Genomic DNA, 16,535 nt, shown 5'->3' on the forward strand with positions numbered 1-16,535 from the left:
GGGGGCTCCGGGGAACGGCTGCCCGCCCTGCGGGTTCGAATCCGGGGCCTGGCACCTGGCAGCGCTAGGCCCTGGGGCCGCGGCAGTCGCGGTAATGGCAGCCACCGTTTGCCGACGGCCGCGCCTCGCGACTTGTTCGCCCTGTGTCACCCAAACAGCGGTCCCGTGTGACAGGTAGAATCCGTAACCCCATTTTACAGAGTAGGAGACTGGGGCCTTAGGGAGCTTGCCCAAGGTCACGCATCTCCTAACGGCCAGAGCCGGGATTCAAACCCGCCGCGTCCTCCTCCAGGACCGTCACTCGTAGCCACTGCCTTCACCTCCCCCAAGTTCACTGATGAACCCGCTGGAAGCTCAGTTTCCTCAGGAGGGGTATTGATGGTTCCCGTGGTTGTCTGGGGCTTCACTGAGAAACTGTCCCTAAAAGCTCTTGGCACGCTGCCCCGGACGCAGGAAGTGCCCAGGGAGCGACGGCTCGTCACCTAACACGAAATGCCTTGGGTCCAAAATAACACTTTGTGTCGTCTGTCTCCTTCAGGATTTGTGGGTGGAAGGCAGGCATGGTCAGACCCATTTCACTGACTGGAACGCAGAGACAGGACGTGTCTCTCTCCACGTCTTTCGGCCAGTAAAAGCAGCCAAGCTGGAGCCCAAAGCCCGGTGTCCTGACTCCCAGCGGGGGGCTCCCTGCACCAACCATGAGCCGCCTGCTCTGGAAGAAGGTGGCCGGCGCCACCACCGTCGGGCCAGGGCCAGTTCCAGCTCCCGGGCGCTGGGGCTCCGGCTCCGGCCCCGCCCCCGTCCCCAGCGACGGGCCGCCGCCGCCGCGGCCGCAGCAAGTGCCATCCTCGGAGGGCGGGCAGCAGCGGCACAACCCGTTGCACATCCAGATGCTCTCGAGAGGGCTTCACGAGCAAATCTTCGGGCGCGGCGCGGAGAAGCCCGGCGAGGCCGCGGTGCGCCGCAGCGTCGAGCACCTGCAGAGGCACGGGCTGTGGGGGCAGCCGGCCACGCCCTTGCCGGACGTGGAGCTGCGCCTGCCGCCCCTCTACGGGGGCAGCCTGGACCAGCACTTCCGCCTCCTGGCCCAGAAGCAGAGCCTGCCCTACCTGGAGGCGGCCAACTCGTTATTGCGGGCCCGGCTGCCCCCCCGGCCCCCGAGCTGGGCCTGGGCGGAGGGCTGGACCCGGTACGGCCCCGCGGGGGAGGCCGTACCCGTGGCCATCCCCGAGGAGCGGGCCCTGGTGTTCGACGTGGAGGTCTGCTTGGCAGAGGGAACCTGCCCCACGCTGGCGGTGGCCATATCCCCCTCGGCCTGGTAAGTAGGGGCTGGGCTCGGGTGGGGACTTCAGCTCACGTGGGGGGCCCAGCTTAATAGTTTGGCTCAGTGAACGTTTATTGAACTCCCACTGTGTGCCAGGCGGATGCTCTTCTAGGGACTGCGGATTCCTTGGTGAACTCAAAGAGGCTTGACCCTAGCTTTCACAGAGCTTCCATTTTGGAGGGAAGATACAGGCAGGAAACAGACTCCCAGGCAGATGTCAGGTGGTGATAGGGGCCATGTGGAGAATGTCAGTAGACCGTTGTACTTGGGACTGACGGGGAGAGCACTTGTGGTTACCATGATTTGGTGCCTTTCCCCCGTCCCCTCGTAGCTTCCTGAGAAGTTAGTCCAAAATATTTAAACAGCATTTCTGTCTGCGGACGCTATTGGTTATTGTGGGCAGGAGAACTCTCCCTTTTGTGGGACTGTCCCAGGAGGTATAAGACATTTGGCGTCCCCAGCCGCTCTCTTAAATACCAGAGCGAGTATCCTGGCAAGTCACAAATGTACTCCACCCCGAGGCAGCAACCCCCGCCCCCCACCATCCCCAGTTGAGAAACATTGCTTCCTTCCCCCAGCCTCCCAAGCAGGCATTTTGGTCCCCAAAAGGTATATCCAAATCTCTCTTCTTTTGAAATAACTTTCTAAGTGCTACCCACGTTTCTTTTTCAAACAATGATGGCAGTCCTGTTTCTCCCCTTTTTTATTCTTCATTCCAGGATTAAAATACTATTTACAACCTTAAAGCTTTCAGGCATGGCCAGCAAAAAAGTTAGCAGTTTCTTTATTCCTATTGGAAGCTACATCTTTGTAAAGAAAGCTGCGAAATGTTAAATATGCAGTTGAAAATGGTGAAAACATGGCTAAATAGATAAGGTAGGCATTAATGGCTGCAAAGAGCGAAACTAGATTCCGCATTGATTTAGTTCCAGTGAAGATGAGCCTCTCAGTGCTTATATGTAACTCGGTCAAGATAGAGGGAATGCGCCCATCGTTTCAGAAGGTAAAGCAGGCCATGGTGGCAGAAGGAGAATTAGGAAACCAGTGGCAAGAAAGACTTGTCTTTTGATCTCTAGGTCCTTTTTGGCCATTTTACCTGAAGTCCCCTTTTCTCTTCCTCCTCCTTCCTCTCCCTGCCCTTCCCGTCCACCTCTCATCTTCATCCCGTTGCCGCCAGAGGTGCCAGGGGCACTGCTGAGGCCTGGGCGCATCTGGGGACCTGCCTCCTGGGAGCCTGGCTATGGTGGGGAGCAGGGTTACCAGGTGGGGGCCCTCATAGCAGTCCACTTCGCACTTGGGCATGTCCCCGCCCCATAGCTGTGTAACACCAAGTTCCAGAACAGCCGGAAACTTTGGGGGGGGTGGGATCGGTGGGGGGCTTAGACATCCCATAGGGCAGCTTCCCAGGGCCGCCGGTAAGGACCGTGGTCATCAGCCGAGAGGGGCATCACACGGGTGTCAGCATTTATCTGAGATTCATAGGAGAAGCGTAGAGTATTAATGGCATTGATCTGACTCATCTTAAATTTTCCAAAGGTGTTTGCATTTTGGCTTTCTTTCTTTCTTTCTTTTTTTAATCATAAATTTATAGTAAGACCGCTCTCGTGCACAGCTGCAGACCCGGATCTTGCCACCAGCATGACTTTTTATTGCTACTAGAGTTCCTGTCCTCACCATAGCCTCGAATATTTGACATCTTCTAGCCTTTTCTTCAGGGGTGTTTTCAAGGGCTTTGAAAGCGGGGAGGAGGTTTCAGCCTGCGCCCCAGCGTATCAGCAGCAGTTGGAGTGTGAGTTAGATTTCAGCAGTTTGAAAACTAGGAATCTTTCTGCCAGTAGCCCCCTCCTCTTAAGAAACAGTTTCATGTTTGTTGAAACTGTTGAGGCAGATGGCCCCCGGCCCCCGCCCCAACCCCGGCAGAGGGTTGTAGGAAGCTCCTTTGCACCTGTGCTGGCCACATGCGGCCTGGTCACCACTTTGACGCTGACTGGCTCTGATCCGTTGGCATGATCTGTCGTTCACAGCAGGCTTTTTCTTCAGTGGCCATTTCCGCACGCTTAGCCCCGCGGATCTTGAGCGCACTCCAGCCTTCCCCCACCCCCCTTGCCCCCCCCCCCCCGCCCGGATTGGGGGTCGGCCTCCCTCCCCCCCCGGCCCGCCCCCCCCCCCCTCCCGAGCACATGGTCCCTCCATTGCACAGCACCGCCCACAAGATGTGGGATTCGGTCTGTCCTTCAGAATCTGTCCAGCCACTGGGTGATTCATCCTGTACATGTGCAGCATTTGCTTTTAGTTTTTTGTTTGTTTTCTTTTTTTGCCACTTTCAACTAAAAAAACATTTTTCCACTTTGGATTCTGTTGTAATTGTCTCTCTCCTTCGCTAGCATTTTGAACACCTGCTGTCTTGTGCTTAGAGACCTGAGGGGTTGACAGCGTTCATAAACAGCACAGACTTTGTGAACACTGGACCTAGCAAGCGCCTTGATGGCCCGGGCTGGATGCCTGTGTTGGACACCCAGTACTGTGGCACTTAGTTCTGTTTTTATCCGTGGAAGTGAAAAGTAAAGGTTTTATAACCTCCCTCCCACACACCCACCTGACCTCCAGCTCTGTGAGGGTCAGGAGCACCCCTTGGTCTTCCTGGTGTCCCAGCTGCTAGTGCAGGACCTGGCGTGTGGCGGTAGGTGCGCGGTGGGTGTTGTGGGGCGGGAGTTGAATGCGTCTGTGCCGAACCCGTCTGCCTCTCGCCTCCCTCAGGTATTCCTGGTGCAGCCGGCGGCTGGTGGAAGAGCGTTACTCTTGGACCAGCCAGCTGTCGCCGGCTGACCTCATTCCTCTGGAGGTCCCAGCCAGCGCCGGCGGCCCCACCCAGCGGGACTGGCAGGAGCAGTTGGTGGTGGGGCACAACGTTTGCTTTGATCGTGCCCATATCAGGGAGCAGTACCTGATCCAGGTAAGGTTCCTGGGGCCAGCTGGAGGTTCTGGCGTGGGGTGGCCCCAGACCTCTGATCTCAGTGGCTAGGGAAGACGTTGCTCTTCTTGTAGCAGCTCAGGGCCTCCTGTTGACCAGCCTTGCCCCTGGTCCTTGTGCCCAGGACTCGCCTGGTACAGGACCTGAGTCGTCACAGAGTACTAACATGTCTTGTCTCTGTGTGGCGTTTTAGAGCTTCGTGTGGGTCTTTGGCCACACAGCCTGGGCTCACATCCTGCCTCAGCCAGGGACCAGCGGTGTGAGCGCCTTAACATCCTCAGTTTCCTTATCTGTGAAAAGAGAGATTAGATAGAGGCTCCTTAGAGCCTCGGTTTCATTATCTGTCAAAAAAGGAAGCTAGCAGAAGCTGCCTTGTAGTATCCCTGGGGAGGTTTGAACAGTGCGCACGCCAGACACTCAGAACCACGCCCGGTGGGTGCTTGTGGCATCCTGAATTTTATGACAGGTGTCCTTTCATCGCCTCCTCACAACCACCCCAGGAGAAAGGGCAGGCGAGAGCAGCCTTGGCTTATAGCCGAGGCTCACACAGCCTTGTGAGTAGCAGGGCTGGGCCAGGGACTGAGCCCGGGAGCTCGGAAGGCCTCGTTTTGGACACTCTGTTCCCAAGGTGGCCCTCAGAGCTGTTGCTGGAGGCCGGGGAGGACTTGAGTGTTGGGACTGAGCCAGGCCCGCACCTGCAGGGGTGGCTCGGATTTGGGAGGGAAGGGCCATCACAGTCGGAGGGAGAAGCACGAGCACGCGTGAGCTGGTCTTCAGCGTCGGAAGGCCGTGTGACCGGAGGAGGCCGAGGTGGGGCTGGTGGGTTGACGGCACCGAAGCAGGGCTGCAGTGGCCCCAGCCGCAGCCCCTCTCCTCCTCAGGGTTCCCGCATGCGCTTTCTGGACACCATGAGCATGCACATGGCCATCTCGGGGCTCAGCGGCTTCCAGCGCAGTCTGTGGATGGCAGCCAAACAGGGCAAGCGCAAGGCCCGGCACCCCACGCAGCGAGGCCAGAAGTCCCAAAACAGAGCCAGCGGCCCAGTGGTGAGAGCTCGCTGCCGGAGGCCAGAGCGGGGCGCTTGGGGGACCGTCTCAGCAGCCCGCCTGCCTGCTTGTGTGTCCCGAGGCCAGACTGATGTGCTGTATCCCTTGCTCCGGGCCCCCAACCCTAGATCTCAGCCTGGGACTGGCTGGACATCAGCAGTGTCAATAACCTGGCCGACGTGCACAGCCTCTACGTGGGGGGGCCTCCCTTAGAGAAGGAGCCTCGAGAGCTGTTTGTCAAGGGTAGCATGAAGGACATCCGTGAGAACTTCCAGGTACGGCGCTGGAGTGGGGCTCTGGGGAGGTGGGTGTGGCAGACCCTAGCCGACCCGACCCCGGGGAGTGTAGCTGCCAGACCTGACCCTGAGACCTGGCGATGGTAGTGGGATGGCTGCCCACCCAGCGCCTTCCTGTCGCCTGTGCCAGGACCTGATGCAGTACTGTGCCCAGGACGTGTGGGCCACCTATGAGGTTTTCCAGCAGCAGCTACCACTCTTCTTGGAGAGGTGAGGGGGGGCCCCAGTGAGAACCCTGGGGGTCAGCAGGTTCCCGGTACCTGGGTCCTCTGTCTTCAGGTGGTGCTGGGTCTTTCTCAGGCTGTGGACCTTGGCCTTTCCGGGTTGCGAGAATGGAGCTACTCAGTGTATCGGTGGCCACCTGGGTCCTGGGCTCTGGGTTTCTACAGAGGCCTGGAGGGGAGGGCCGAGGGCTGTGCCCGAGTTTCACGTGCCTGGTCCTGGGTCATTCAGCGCCCTCTCTGTACCCAGATCCTGAGCCGGCCATCTGAATCCTTCACATTCATCATGGTCATGTTTGCCAGTGAGTCACTCTTAACGGTGTGGCCAGTCACAAGTGTCACCTAGCCTGGCTCAAATCTTGACTGTCCTAACTCGTTTGCCCTTGGGCAAGTCACTAGATTTCTCTGAGCCTCAGTGTGTCCGTCTGTGAAGCACACACAGACAGTACCGGACCACCCAGTTGTGAGCACGGCGCCTGGCACTTAGCTGTTATTCAGGGGGTGGCAGCCATTTTCACGTTTGGATCTGTAATTCCCGTGTTACCCCCGAGGATGGGGTTACCCCTATATCTATCCAGCTTATGGATATAGGAACTGAGGCTCAGAGGTGAAGCGACTTGCCCACTGTCTCACGGCTATGACGTAGTCAAGCTGGAGTCGAGAGCCTGGTCTCGCTTAAGAGCTGTGCCACGTGGGTGGCTGGGCTGCGGCTTTCCGGACTGGCTCAGGTATTGGGGCCCAAGCCCGCTTTGTTGTGGTCATTGATGACCACCCTGGCGTTTGCCCCCCAGGTGTCCCCACCCAGTGACCCTGGCCGGCATGCTGGAGATGGGTGTCTCCTACCTGCCTGTCAACCAGAACTGGGAGCGGTACCTGGCCGAGGCACAGAGCACCTACGAGGAGCTCCAGCGGGAGATGAAGAAGTCACTGATGGACCTGGCCGACGACGCCTGCCAGCTGCTCTCAGGAGAGAGGTAGCCAGGCCTTGGGAGGGCAGGATCTAGGGGTGCATGGGCCAGCCAGAGGCCTGCCTTAGCTTGGCCATCCCCTGCCCTGGTGGCCTGGCTCTGCAGGTACAAAGAAGACCCTTGGCTCTGGGACCTGGAGTGGGGCCTGCAGGAGTTTAAACAGAAGAAGGTGAAGCAGGTGAAGAGGAAGGAGCCAGTTGCAGCCAGCCAGTTGCCCACCGAGGGGGCTGGGGCCCCTGGGGATCCCAAGGACCAGGAAGGTGGGGAAGCACCGGTGGGAGGTGGGGGCAGAGGTGGTCCCTGGGGAGGTCCTGGGCCCCAGGGGGCCATCGCAAGGGGCAGCTTCAGCCTTCCGGGGAGGAGTCGGCCGGGCAGGTCTTCTTGAGAGCCTCTTCCCCCCCCGGGCCTGATCGTCCTGCCCACCCCGTGCAGACCCCGGCCCCCCCAGTGAGGAGGAGGAGGCTCAGCGAGATGTCACGGCCCGCGCCTGCTTGGAGCATCTGAAGGGGACCGCAGAGATCCTGCCCAAGCGCCCCCAGCACCTTCCTGGACACCCTGGGTGAGTCCTGTCCCCTCCCGTCGGGCCTCCCGTGTTCCGGGCCCCAGCACAGAGGTGGTGTGCGTGTGGGCCCTTCCTGCCTGGCTGCCATCCGTTCTGCTGTCTTCCAGTCCTCCTGGCGTCTGCTCCCTCTGACCCCCGGCTCCCTGGTCTCACTCAGTACCAGTACACTGAACACCTGCCGTGTGCCGGGCCCACGGCAGCCACTGCACAGATAGGAACACGGCTCCTTTCCAGGAGCTCCTTCTAGGAGGAGCCAGGTGTGACGACTGGCCAGTGCAGCCGGTCTTTGTAACCACGATGAGGAGGAGGAGTGAGCAGGATTGAGGCAGTACCTAATTCTCTCTGGGGAAATCAAGGCTTCCTTGAGGAGGTGATTTTTTATCTGTGCCTCATCGACTGGCAGAGATGAGGAAATGGGCGGCCAGGGCGAACAGCGGGGTGCTGACTCGGCACCTGCGTGACCCGGGGTGTGTCGTCTTGGGCGGGGTGCCTCACCGCCTTGTGCTGGCCGTCGTGAACTGTGTGTGAGAGGCGGAGCTTGGGAGGCCCTGGTGGGTCTCTAGAGCAGCGGTGGGGACAGATGTGCTGTCTCCTCTGGCCTGTCACCCTGTACGAAATGGAGCTTGGGAGGGAGCCCAGTCCTGGGCCATGCTTGTGGGCCTGACGTAGGATCTTTCTCTTCAGATATTTGAATTATTCTAGGGGACTTCATGGGGCCCTGGCTCATCCGGTGACTATAGACTGAAGTCATCAGAAAGCCCAGGGGGCTTTAGAGGATGGGTGGGTCAGGTCACGGGAGAAGGAACCCGGGTTGCAGTCCCATGCTGTCCTCCCCCCACCACTGTGACACTGCTCTCTTCTGGCGGGGCGTAGGTGGTACCGGAAGCTCTGCCCCCGGTTAGATGACCCTGCATGGACCCCGGGCCCTAGCCTCCTCAGCCTGCAGATGCGGGTCACTCCCAAACTCATGGCGATGACCTGGGATGGCTTTCCTCTGCACTTCTCGGAGCGGCATGGCTGGGGGTACCTGGTGCCCGGGCGGCGGGACAACTTGGCTAAGGCACCGGCGGAAGCTGCCCTGGCATCAGCTGGGGTGGCCTGCCCCTACAGGTGAGGCTTAGGCTCAGGGCAGGAAGGGGCGGAGCCTAAGGACCCTTTCCCCCTGCTGAACAACGCAAGCCCAGCTCGGGCTAGTGGGAAGAGCTGGGGTCTGAGAGTCTGGGTTCTTTTTTCCGTGGCTGCCCTTTCCACCCGGGCCTTGGCGCCCTGTGGAGGTTTAATGCCCTGCCCTTGGGTCTTGCCGGACCCCAGCTGCCTTCACAGGAACATCAGAGCAGGGGCCGTCAGAAGCAGCAGGGCAGACGGGCTTGAGTGTAAGGTACTGAGCGCTAGCGATGTTCTGTGTTCGTAAACCTTTTGTTGCGGTGCTCCCCTCACGTGAGACACCGTGGTTATCCCCATCTTAGAGTTGGCAGAATAAAGGCCTAGGAAAGCCGGCTGACTTGTCTAAGGCCCTAAACCCTGAGCTTTTGACAGGTGTTGGGGACAAGCCATGGCACTTGACGTGGCCCGGGTTGAGAGTCCTGGCTCTGTAGGACAGCCTGAGTCATCCGCGGGGTCTTTGGGACAAAAGGGGCTGAGGTCCAGCAGGGGCGGCCGGGCTTGACCTCCCTCTGCTCCAGGGGAGCAGAGCTTTTCCAGGGGAGGCGGTGGCCGTGTGCTCGGGAGGAGCTTAGATTTGGGTCAGACCAGCCCTGGCACCCTAGCCTGCCACCGGTGGGCCGTGTCCCTTGTGATTTGCCACTCCCGAAGAACCAGGGAAAGTGCCGTCCGGCTCTGCCTCAGAGCTGGTTCTGAGGACTGACAGGGAGTGGTGGAAGGCCCCCAGCGAGCTGCCCGGCCCCGAGCGGGCCCCAGTAATCAGAGGCTGCTGCTGCTGTTCTCTGCCCAGAGCCATCGAGTCCCTGTACAGGAAGCACTGTCTTGAACAGGGGAAGCAGCAGCCGGAGCCCCAGGAGGCAGGCCTGGCGGAGGAGTTCCTGCTCGCCGACGACAGCGCTGTGTGGCAGACGGTGAGGGCGGCCCCGAACCTGGGCTCTGGAGTCTCTGCTCCCTCCCAAGGACCCACAGCCTTGTTGGGGGCGGTGCGGGGTGGGGGGGGGGACGACACTGGGGGCACTGGGTCACTCACCCCAGGCTGGCTTGGGCTGTGTGAGTGTCTTGGGGAGGGGCCGGTGGAGCTGGGCCAGCCTGGCCCCCTGCTTCACTTCTGGGCACCTGGGCCCATCTAGGTGGAAGAGCTGGGCTGCCTGGAGGCGGAGGTGGAGGCCAGGGAGGAGCGCTGTGGAGCAGCCGTCCCCGATCAGCCCCCGGCTCCGGTGAGCGGGGCTTCTGCTCTGGGCTTCTCTGGGTGGGTGCTGGGTGGCCAGGCCCTGCTCTTGTGCCCAAGTCGCTCTTCCCTGCCAGAGAGTTCCCGAGGTCTCCGGGGGGTTGGGGAGAAGCTGCCTTGCCCTTGGGTTGCCCGGCGTTTGTCGGAGGCCTTGGAGGAAGCCTGATCCTTGGGGCCGTCCTGCCATCTCCCAGCTTCCTGTTCGCTGCTTCAGGCCCTTTTCCCACGCCCTACCCCGTGGCCCTCGCTGAATGCAGGTGCTGGAGCAGGGCCTCATCTAGGTGTGTGGCCCCCACAGACTGCTGCTGGTGGCCCCAGAGCCAGCCAGCCGGCCTATCACCATGGCAACGGACCTTACAATGACGTGGATGTTCCCGGCTGCTGGTTCTTCAAGCTGCCTCACAAGGTGTGTGTCCGGTTCACGGCTGTGCTGCCCTTGCTGTGCTCGGGGCCCACGGGCCCCCAGGGTGACTCGGGCCCGGAACCACCCTCTGCAGGAACGACACGCCTGATGGGGCAGAGCGTGACCCCGGAGGGCTCACCGTCTCTCAGTGTGTTTTCCGAGGGGCGTGGTGGCGGGACGGAATGACATAGGGCCTGTTGGGTGTCCGCCACCACATCTGTCGCATGATGGCTTCTGTTGACTGATGGTTAGTTGCCCGGGTCAACTGTGGTCCGGAAGCAGATGATCTTCCTTCTGACGTGTCATCAGAAGGTCACTAGCGGCCTAACGCTGGTCCCAGTGCCGGCGTCACTCCCCTCCCTTCATCTCACGTCAGCACAAGGAGGGTGAATGCAGTACGTGAGATGTCTTGAGAGGGGGAAGCCACATTCACTTCACGTTTATTACAGGTCATTGCTCCGTTCTGTTCTATTAGGTATTGTTAATCTCCCTGTGTGTAGTTAAGTTTTATCGTAGATACGTAAGGAAAAAAGCACGTATGGGTCAGCGTTGTCTGTGGTTTCAGGCATCTGGGGATCTTGGAACACACCCCTCCTCCCCCCCCCCCCCCAGACAAGGGGGGATGGCTGTGTCGTGAAGGGAGCGGGTGTGTTGCAATCAGGGATTTGCCCCAGGCGGCTCTGCATGAGGTTCTGGGCTCAGTGTTGGGCGGAGCCGAGGTGCACAGGGCATCAATGGGCTCTCTGGCCAGGGGTCTGCCACCAGATTCCAGCCCCTGCTTCCTCTGCCCTTTCTAGGATGGCAGCAGCTTCAATGTGGGCAGTCCCTTTGCCAAGGACTTCTTGCCCAAGATGGAGGACGGCACGCTACAGGCCGGCCCAGGAGGCGCAAGTGGGCCCCGTGCCTTGGAAATCAACAAAATGATTTCTTTCTGGAGGAATGCCCATAAACGAATCAGGTGGGCCACTGTCGGAGGGCAGAGACATGTTGTATATACCCTTGGCCACGCCGTGGCAGCCCTGGCCCCCTTCCCCCCCACCTTGCACCCCTGACCCAGGGGCCCCGACCCTGTCTGTGCCGCACTGGAGGGACAGCCGGGCTGTGGTCTCAAGGCCCGGCTACTGGTTCTGGTTCCGTGGGAACGCAGGCAAGTCTCTTGCCTCCCTAGCTTCAGTTTCCATGCTTACGTTCAAAGAGTGGTGCCGTAGGGCCTTGATGGTGTAGCTGCTGGAGCCCTGGGTGTGGCTGAGGACCGTGGAGGGTTGGTGGCCTGAGAGCTGCATCCGGGACTGGGAGCTGGGTCCTGAGGCTGAGAATGGCAGTGGACTCACCCTCAAGTCTGGGTCGGCAAGGCGGGGGTGGGGGCTGGCTCCAGCAGCATGCTGCTGTGACAAGGGCACTTCCCTGGCTGCTGAGGTCCATCCCAGGCGTGGCCGAGGCACTCGTGGCAGGACTGACGTAGTGGCCTGGCCAGGTCTCAGGTGGCTTATGCTCCTGAATGGTAGGTTTTTGGGCCCGTCCTGAATGCAGTCTGTGTGAAGAGGGGGAGGCTGGGCAAGGAGGGGGCACAGTAGCCTCCAAAGCTGAGCCTGGGGGTGGATTCTCCTCATGGGCGTCCTAAGCCTCAGTCCATCTGTTCCCACAGCTCCCAGATGGTGGTGTGGCTGCCCAGGTCGGCTCTGCCCCGTGCCGTGACCAGGTATGGCCTGCCGGGCGGTTGTGGGGATCGCAGAACTGAGTGGGGGCGGGCCCGAGGACCCCGGCAAACTGCCGAGACTCGTGTCCTCCCCCACCCTGCCAGGCACCCCCGCTATGATGAGGAAGGCCGCTACGGGGCCATCTTGCCTCAGGTGGTGACCGCCGGCACCATCACCCGCCGGGCTGTGGAGCCCACGTGGCTCACTGCCAGCAACGCCCGGGTACGTGCCCTCTGCGCCTCTGGACGTTGCGCTTCCTCTCCCGTGTCTCTAGAAACTGGGGTGTGGAGGGCCTTTGGTGAGGAGCAGGAGAAGGAACTGAAGATCTGGGGCAGGCGGGACTCAAGTTCAAATCTAGCTCCACAGCTCGTCTGTTCCTTCAGCAGACGTGATCTGGGTACCGCCTCGTAGCCAGATGTTGACGTGTGCATGATCTGTACGGCCGCGGTGCTGTTTAGGTGGGGCCGGGGTCAGGTCAGGCGTGGAGGGTGGGTGTCTTTACCTGTCGCCCTCACTGCTGCCAGCTGGCCCTCCCCAGAACTGTGGAGTTTGGGGCAGTTGTGTGGCGTTTTCTAAAACTGCCCCCTTGGGAGAGGCCCAGCATCCTCCCTCAAGTCTGGCTCCGGGGAGCGGGTGGGAGGCGTCTGACCGGGGTAGCTGGCGAGGGTCTGACCTCACTGTTCTGCAGCCTGACCGAGTAGGCAGCGAGTTGAAGGCCATGGTACAGGCCCCACCCGGCTACGTCCTCGTGGGTGCCGACGTGGACTCGCAGGAGCTGTGGATCGCGGCTGTGCTTGGAGACGCCCACTTCGCGGGCATGCACGGTGAGCCGGAAGCGGGACTGGGCCGTTCGCTGGCAAAAGGTCTCTGAGCCGCCCTTCTCACGCCCGCCTCTACCTGCTCTGCTCCTCCCCGCAGGCTGCACGGCCTTTGGCTGGATGACACTGCAGGGCAGGAAGAGCAGGGGCACCGACCTACACAGTAAGACCGCCTCGACAGTGGGCATCAGCCGTGAGCACGCCAAGATCTTCAACTATGGCCGCATCTACGGGGCGGGACAGCCCTTCGCCGAGCGCCTGCTCATGCAGTTCAACCACCGGCTCACACGTCAGGAGGCAGCCGAGAAGGCCCAGCAGATGTACGCCGTCACCAAGGGCCTTCGCAGGTGAGGGTCCTTCCCCCGTCTGTTACCCCCGGGGCCTCAGGCCTACCCTGCTCCCCTTTACTGCTCTCCTCCCGTTTCCCATCACCTGAGCCTTCTCTTGGCCCCTTTCCGTTCAGACCTCTGACCTTGCCCCAGGACGGTTTGTCCTTAGGTTGTGCCATTTGCTGCTTTAATAACCTTACACGGTCTTCCTCATAGAGCGAAGGCTGTCCTCTTGTTGCGTTGCCACCGAGTGGCAGCACGTCAACAGCCATGATCATGCAGAACACCCAGGGGGAACCGGGGCAGGCCCTGGGTGGGACAGCAGGAGTTGACAGGAAGGAGCCGTGCAACACCGGACTCCCTTGACTGTGCGACAGGAGGGAGCCTCCCCAGGCCCCAGCTCGTTTCCTCTGGCGGCGCCTTTTGTGTGCTCAGGGTTGTAGTGGGCTCCTAGGAGGGTTCCCGAAGCAAGTGTTGGAGGAGAGGTGCATGGCCAGCTTCCGTAGGTACGCTCTGCAGCGACCGTGTCCAAGTAGCCGGCTACCTCGTGAGACCGAAGGGTAGGCAGGTGATGGTGTGGCGGTGACTGTACACGTGCAGACCGGGGAGGCGGGGTACCGTGCAGAGTAGGGGGGTGTGCGCCTTGCACGGGGGGCGCAAGAGCAGTGATGACAGAGGTTGGGCTGTCAGAGAATTTGAAGGCGTCACACAAGAGTCTGGGCCGAGAGCGCGGGAGGGGAAGCCTTGGTGCTGCTTTGAGGTGGTGAGTGACAAGGCTCTGGAGCCATGAGGGGACAGGCCTGGTGTTGTCACAGGCCGCGCTGAAGCCAGGAGTCGGGTGACAGGAATGGCGGTCATCAACCGGCCCGGCTGTGGTCGTTTTCTCCAGATGCCCTTTTCCCTTCAAGGGGCTTCCCATTTGCTACTGCCCCTCTGGCCAGGCTGCTGGCCTTTGCTGCCTCCGGAACTAAAACATGGCAGCTGTCGGTCATTCGGTGGTTCCTGACCGCGTCTGCGGCATTTGCCTTCGTGGTGGAATCTGTCCCTTACTGGGCTACTGTGGCACAGCCCACAATAGCCCGGGCTCCTGTCCGGGCTTCACCTTTGCCCGGCGAGTCCCTTGCTGGCTCTTGGCTGGTTTCTCCCTGAAGCAGAGCCCGTGGGGATCTGGGGACACTCCTGGCCCCGGGCTTGGCACACAGGAGGCGATCCCACAGGAACGGTAATGATGACGCTGCCCCTAGGTACCGGCTTTCGGATGAGGGGGAGTGGCTGGTGAGGGAGTTGGACCTCCCCGTGGACAGGACTGAAGATGGCTGGGTTTCCCTGCAGGATCTGCGCAAGATCCAGAGAGAAGCTTCAAGAAAGTGAGAGCCCTCTGTGTACCAAGGATGGCGGGGAGGGGTCCGGGCTGGCCCTAGGAGAGCTGCGATGCCTTGTTTTCAGTTCTGAGAGGCTGAAAGGCAAAGCTTCCCCTTTTCCCCCCTGGTCCCCAGGTCACACTGGAAGAAGTGGGAGGTGGTCGCCGAACGAGCGTGGATGGGGGGCACAGAGTCAGAAATGTTCAACAAGCTGGAGAGCATCGCCACGTCTGACACCCCATGTACCCCCGTGCTGGGCTGCCGTATCAGCCGAGCCCTGGAGCCCTCGGCCGTCCAGGGGGAGGTAATCTCACTGTCCTTGGAGCCCGAGCAGAGGGGTCACAGGGGAGGGCAGGGCTCTTCCCCTCTGACCCATGCCCTCCTTCCCCCCAGTTTATGACCAGTCGTGTGAACTGGGTGGTGCAGAGCTCTGCTGTGGACTATTTGCACCTCATGCTCGTGGCCATGAAGTGGCTTTTTGAAGAATTTGCCATTGATGGGCGCTTCTGCATCAGCATCCACGACGAGGTCCGCTACCTGGTGCGAGAAGAGGACCGCTACCGCGCGGCCCTGGCCCTGCAGATCACCAACCTCCTGACCAGGTACGCGGGGCCCCGGGGCCTCTCTGGCTGGCCACGTGCTCCTGTGCGGGGCCGTGGATCAGGCTCGGGCATGCTCTGTGCGTTTTCACCGCCCCAGAAGTGCTGGTTTCAGGTTTTATGTCTGGTTGAAAAAGACGGTCTTGAAAAGACCGGTCTCAACTTTTAAGAAAGATTTCTTGGGTTTGAAAAGAATGTATGTACCCAGACCAGATCAGGTAGTGAGAGAGGTCTGGGAGGTGTTCTGAAGAGTGGCCGCCATCTTGTCCTCCCCTAGGCACACACCTTGGTTTTGCAGATCAAACGCCAGACAGCTTTTCTCCGTTCGTTAAGTGCCACAAGTTTGTGATTTGGACTATCAACAGAAAACGTTGTTAAATGTGACTTAGAAAGTATTTTTAATTAAGATTTCCAGTTTACGTGGCTTAATTAAATGGTAACTATAGCTCCGTGTTAGTCTGCCACTCAGAATCAGTTTGGGACCCAGATCTGTCCTTAATGGGCAAATAAGTATTCTACACATTAACACGGTCTCCACTGCCCTCTTACAGCTAAGGGTCCTCATAGGTTTTGAATATCGTTTGGCCCAGTAAGTCAAATTCTGTACGTCAATAAAGCGGACCGAACCGTGGGAGGAGAAAAAGATGTGTTTGGGTCCCTGATTTCATTTTGGTGTCGGCGGGAGGGGTCCGTCTGCTGGGTGGAGGGCTGTGCTGGACACTCCTGAGAGGAGATGGGGTCTTTTTCAGGTGCATGTTTGCCCATAAGCTGGGCCTGGATGACCTGCCCCAGTCAGTCGCCTTTTTCAGTACAGTCGATATTGACCAGTGCCTCAGGAAGGAAGTGACCATGGATTGTAAAACCCCTTCCAACCCAACTGGGATGGAAAGGAGATACGGGATTCCCCAGGGTGAGCTCCACACATTTGTTCGTTGTGCGTAGAACACAAGGCGGACTCGAAAGCCGTCTCAGACAGCAGGAAGCTCAAGGCTGCCAGCGGCTGCTCCAGTTAATCGTGTGCCGCGGGCCCGAGGTGAACATGCTGTTCAAATCGCAGAGGAACAGGTTTCTAGAGAGCTGTTCACGTACGCGAAGAAAGAAACCAGAACTCAAGATATTCGCTATGTACTATTATTCCCTCTCCAACCACACCAAAAATGCGTTTTAAGATTTATTGTATAAGCTCAAAGTGCATTCTCAAGAGAAAAAAAAAACTGTGCTTTGAATAATTTGAACAAGTTAAAGCAACAACTTCTTTAGTACAGAACAGACACTCCCACTCCTCCGGCCTCCCCGCTCCCTTCCGGGCGCAGAGGTACAGTTCTCGAGGAAGCATCCTGACCAGCTTGCACTCTCTTTCAGGTGAAGCGCTGGATATTTACCAGATAATTGAACTCACCAAAGGCTCCTTGGAGAAATGAAGCCCGCCTGGACCGTAGCTCTGCCCGGAGGCCCTGTATTTGCTCCCGTGGAGCTTCGTCAGGGCGGTGCGGGCTCCCACACTCAGGCTTTCAGCTGTGCTTTTTGCAAAAGGGTTTCCCTCGGGCCAGC

The 16,535-nt window shown here is 59.7% G+C and overlaps 1 protein-coding gene across 2 annotated transcripts; it reads left to right on the top strand.

Annotated features, from left to right (window-relative positions):
• The first annotated feature begins 6 nt into the window (after window positions 1–6).
• Window positions 7–16,533, top strand: POLG (DNA polymerase gamma, catalytic subunit). Of its 2 annotated transcripts, XM_040493684.1 has the most exons (22): window positions 8–1,318; window positions 4,082–4,277; window positions 5,177–5,341; window positions 5,470–5,616; window positions 5,768–5,847; window positions 6,650–6,832; window positions 6,932–7,086; window positions 7,259–7,385; window positions 8,262–8,498; window positions 9,340–9,460; window positions 9,680–9,766; window positions 10,076–10,183; window positions 10,978–11,138; window positions 11,826–11,879; window positions 11,982–12,099; window positions 12,566–12,701; window positions 12,796–13,042; window positions 14,269–14,391; window positions 14,521–14,689; window positions 14,779–14,987; window positions 15,734–15,894; window positions 16,347–16,533. In XM_040493684.1, exons 1-22 carry the CDS (start codon window positions 699–701, stop codon window positions 16,403–16,405), a joined length of 3,663 nt encoding a protein of 1,220 aa, XP_040349618.1. In that variant the 5' UTR covers window positions 8–698; the 3' UTR covers window positions 16,406–16,533. The 2 variants fall into 2 exon arrangements, with proteins under 2 accessions (XP_040349617.1, XP_040349618.1); XM_040493683.1 differs by lacking the exons at window positions 15,734–15,894; window positions 16,347–16,533 and adding an exon at window positions 15,927–16,219 and having other exon boundaries at window positions 7–1,318.
• The last annotated feature ends 2 nt before the right edge of the window (window positions 16,534–16,535 follow it).

The sequence above is a fragment of the Herpailurus yagouaroundi genome, unplaced genomic scaffold, assembly GCF_014898765.1.
Source record: "Herpailurus yagouaroundi ecotype Mexico unplaced genomic scaffold, PumYag 185, whole genome shotgun sequence".
Lineage (NCBI taxonomy): Eukaryota > Metazoa > Chordata > Mammalia > Carnivora > Felidae > Herpailurus > Herpailurus yagouaroundi.

Excerpts from the sequence above, each read along its gene's own strand:
- POLG (XM_040493683.1), top strand. The coding sequence starts at position 699 with ATGAGCCGCCTGCTCTGGAAGAAGGTGGCCGGCGCCACCACCGTCGGG. Across the intron at positions 7,386-8,261 it reads CACCTTCCTGGACACCCTGG|GTGGTACCGGAAGCTCTGCC; the intron begins GTGAGTCCTGTC and ends GGCGGGGCGTAG. Across the intron at positions 11,880-11,981 it reads CTGCCCCGTGCCGTGACCAG|GCACCCCCGCTATGATGAGG; the intron begins GTATGGCCTGCC and ends CCACCCTGCCAG.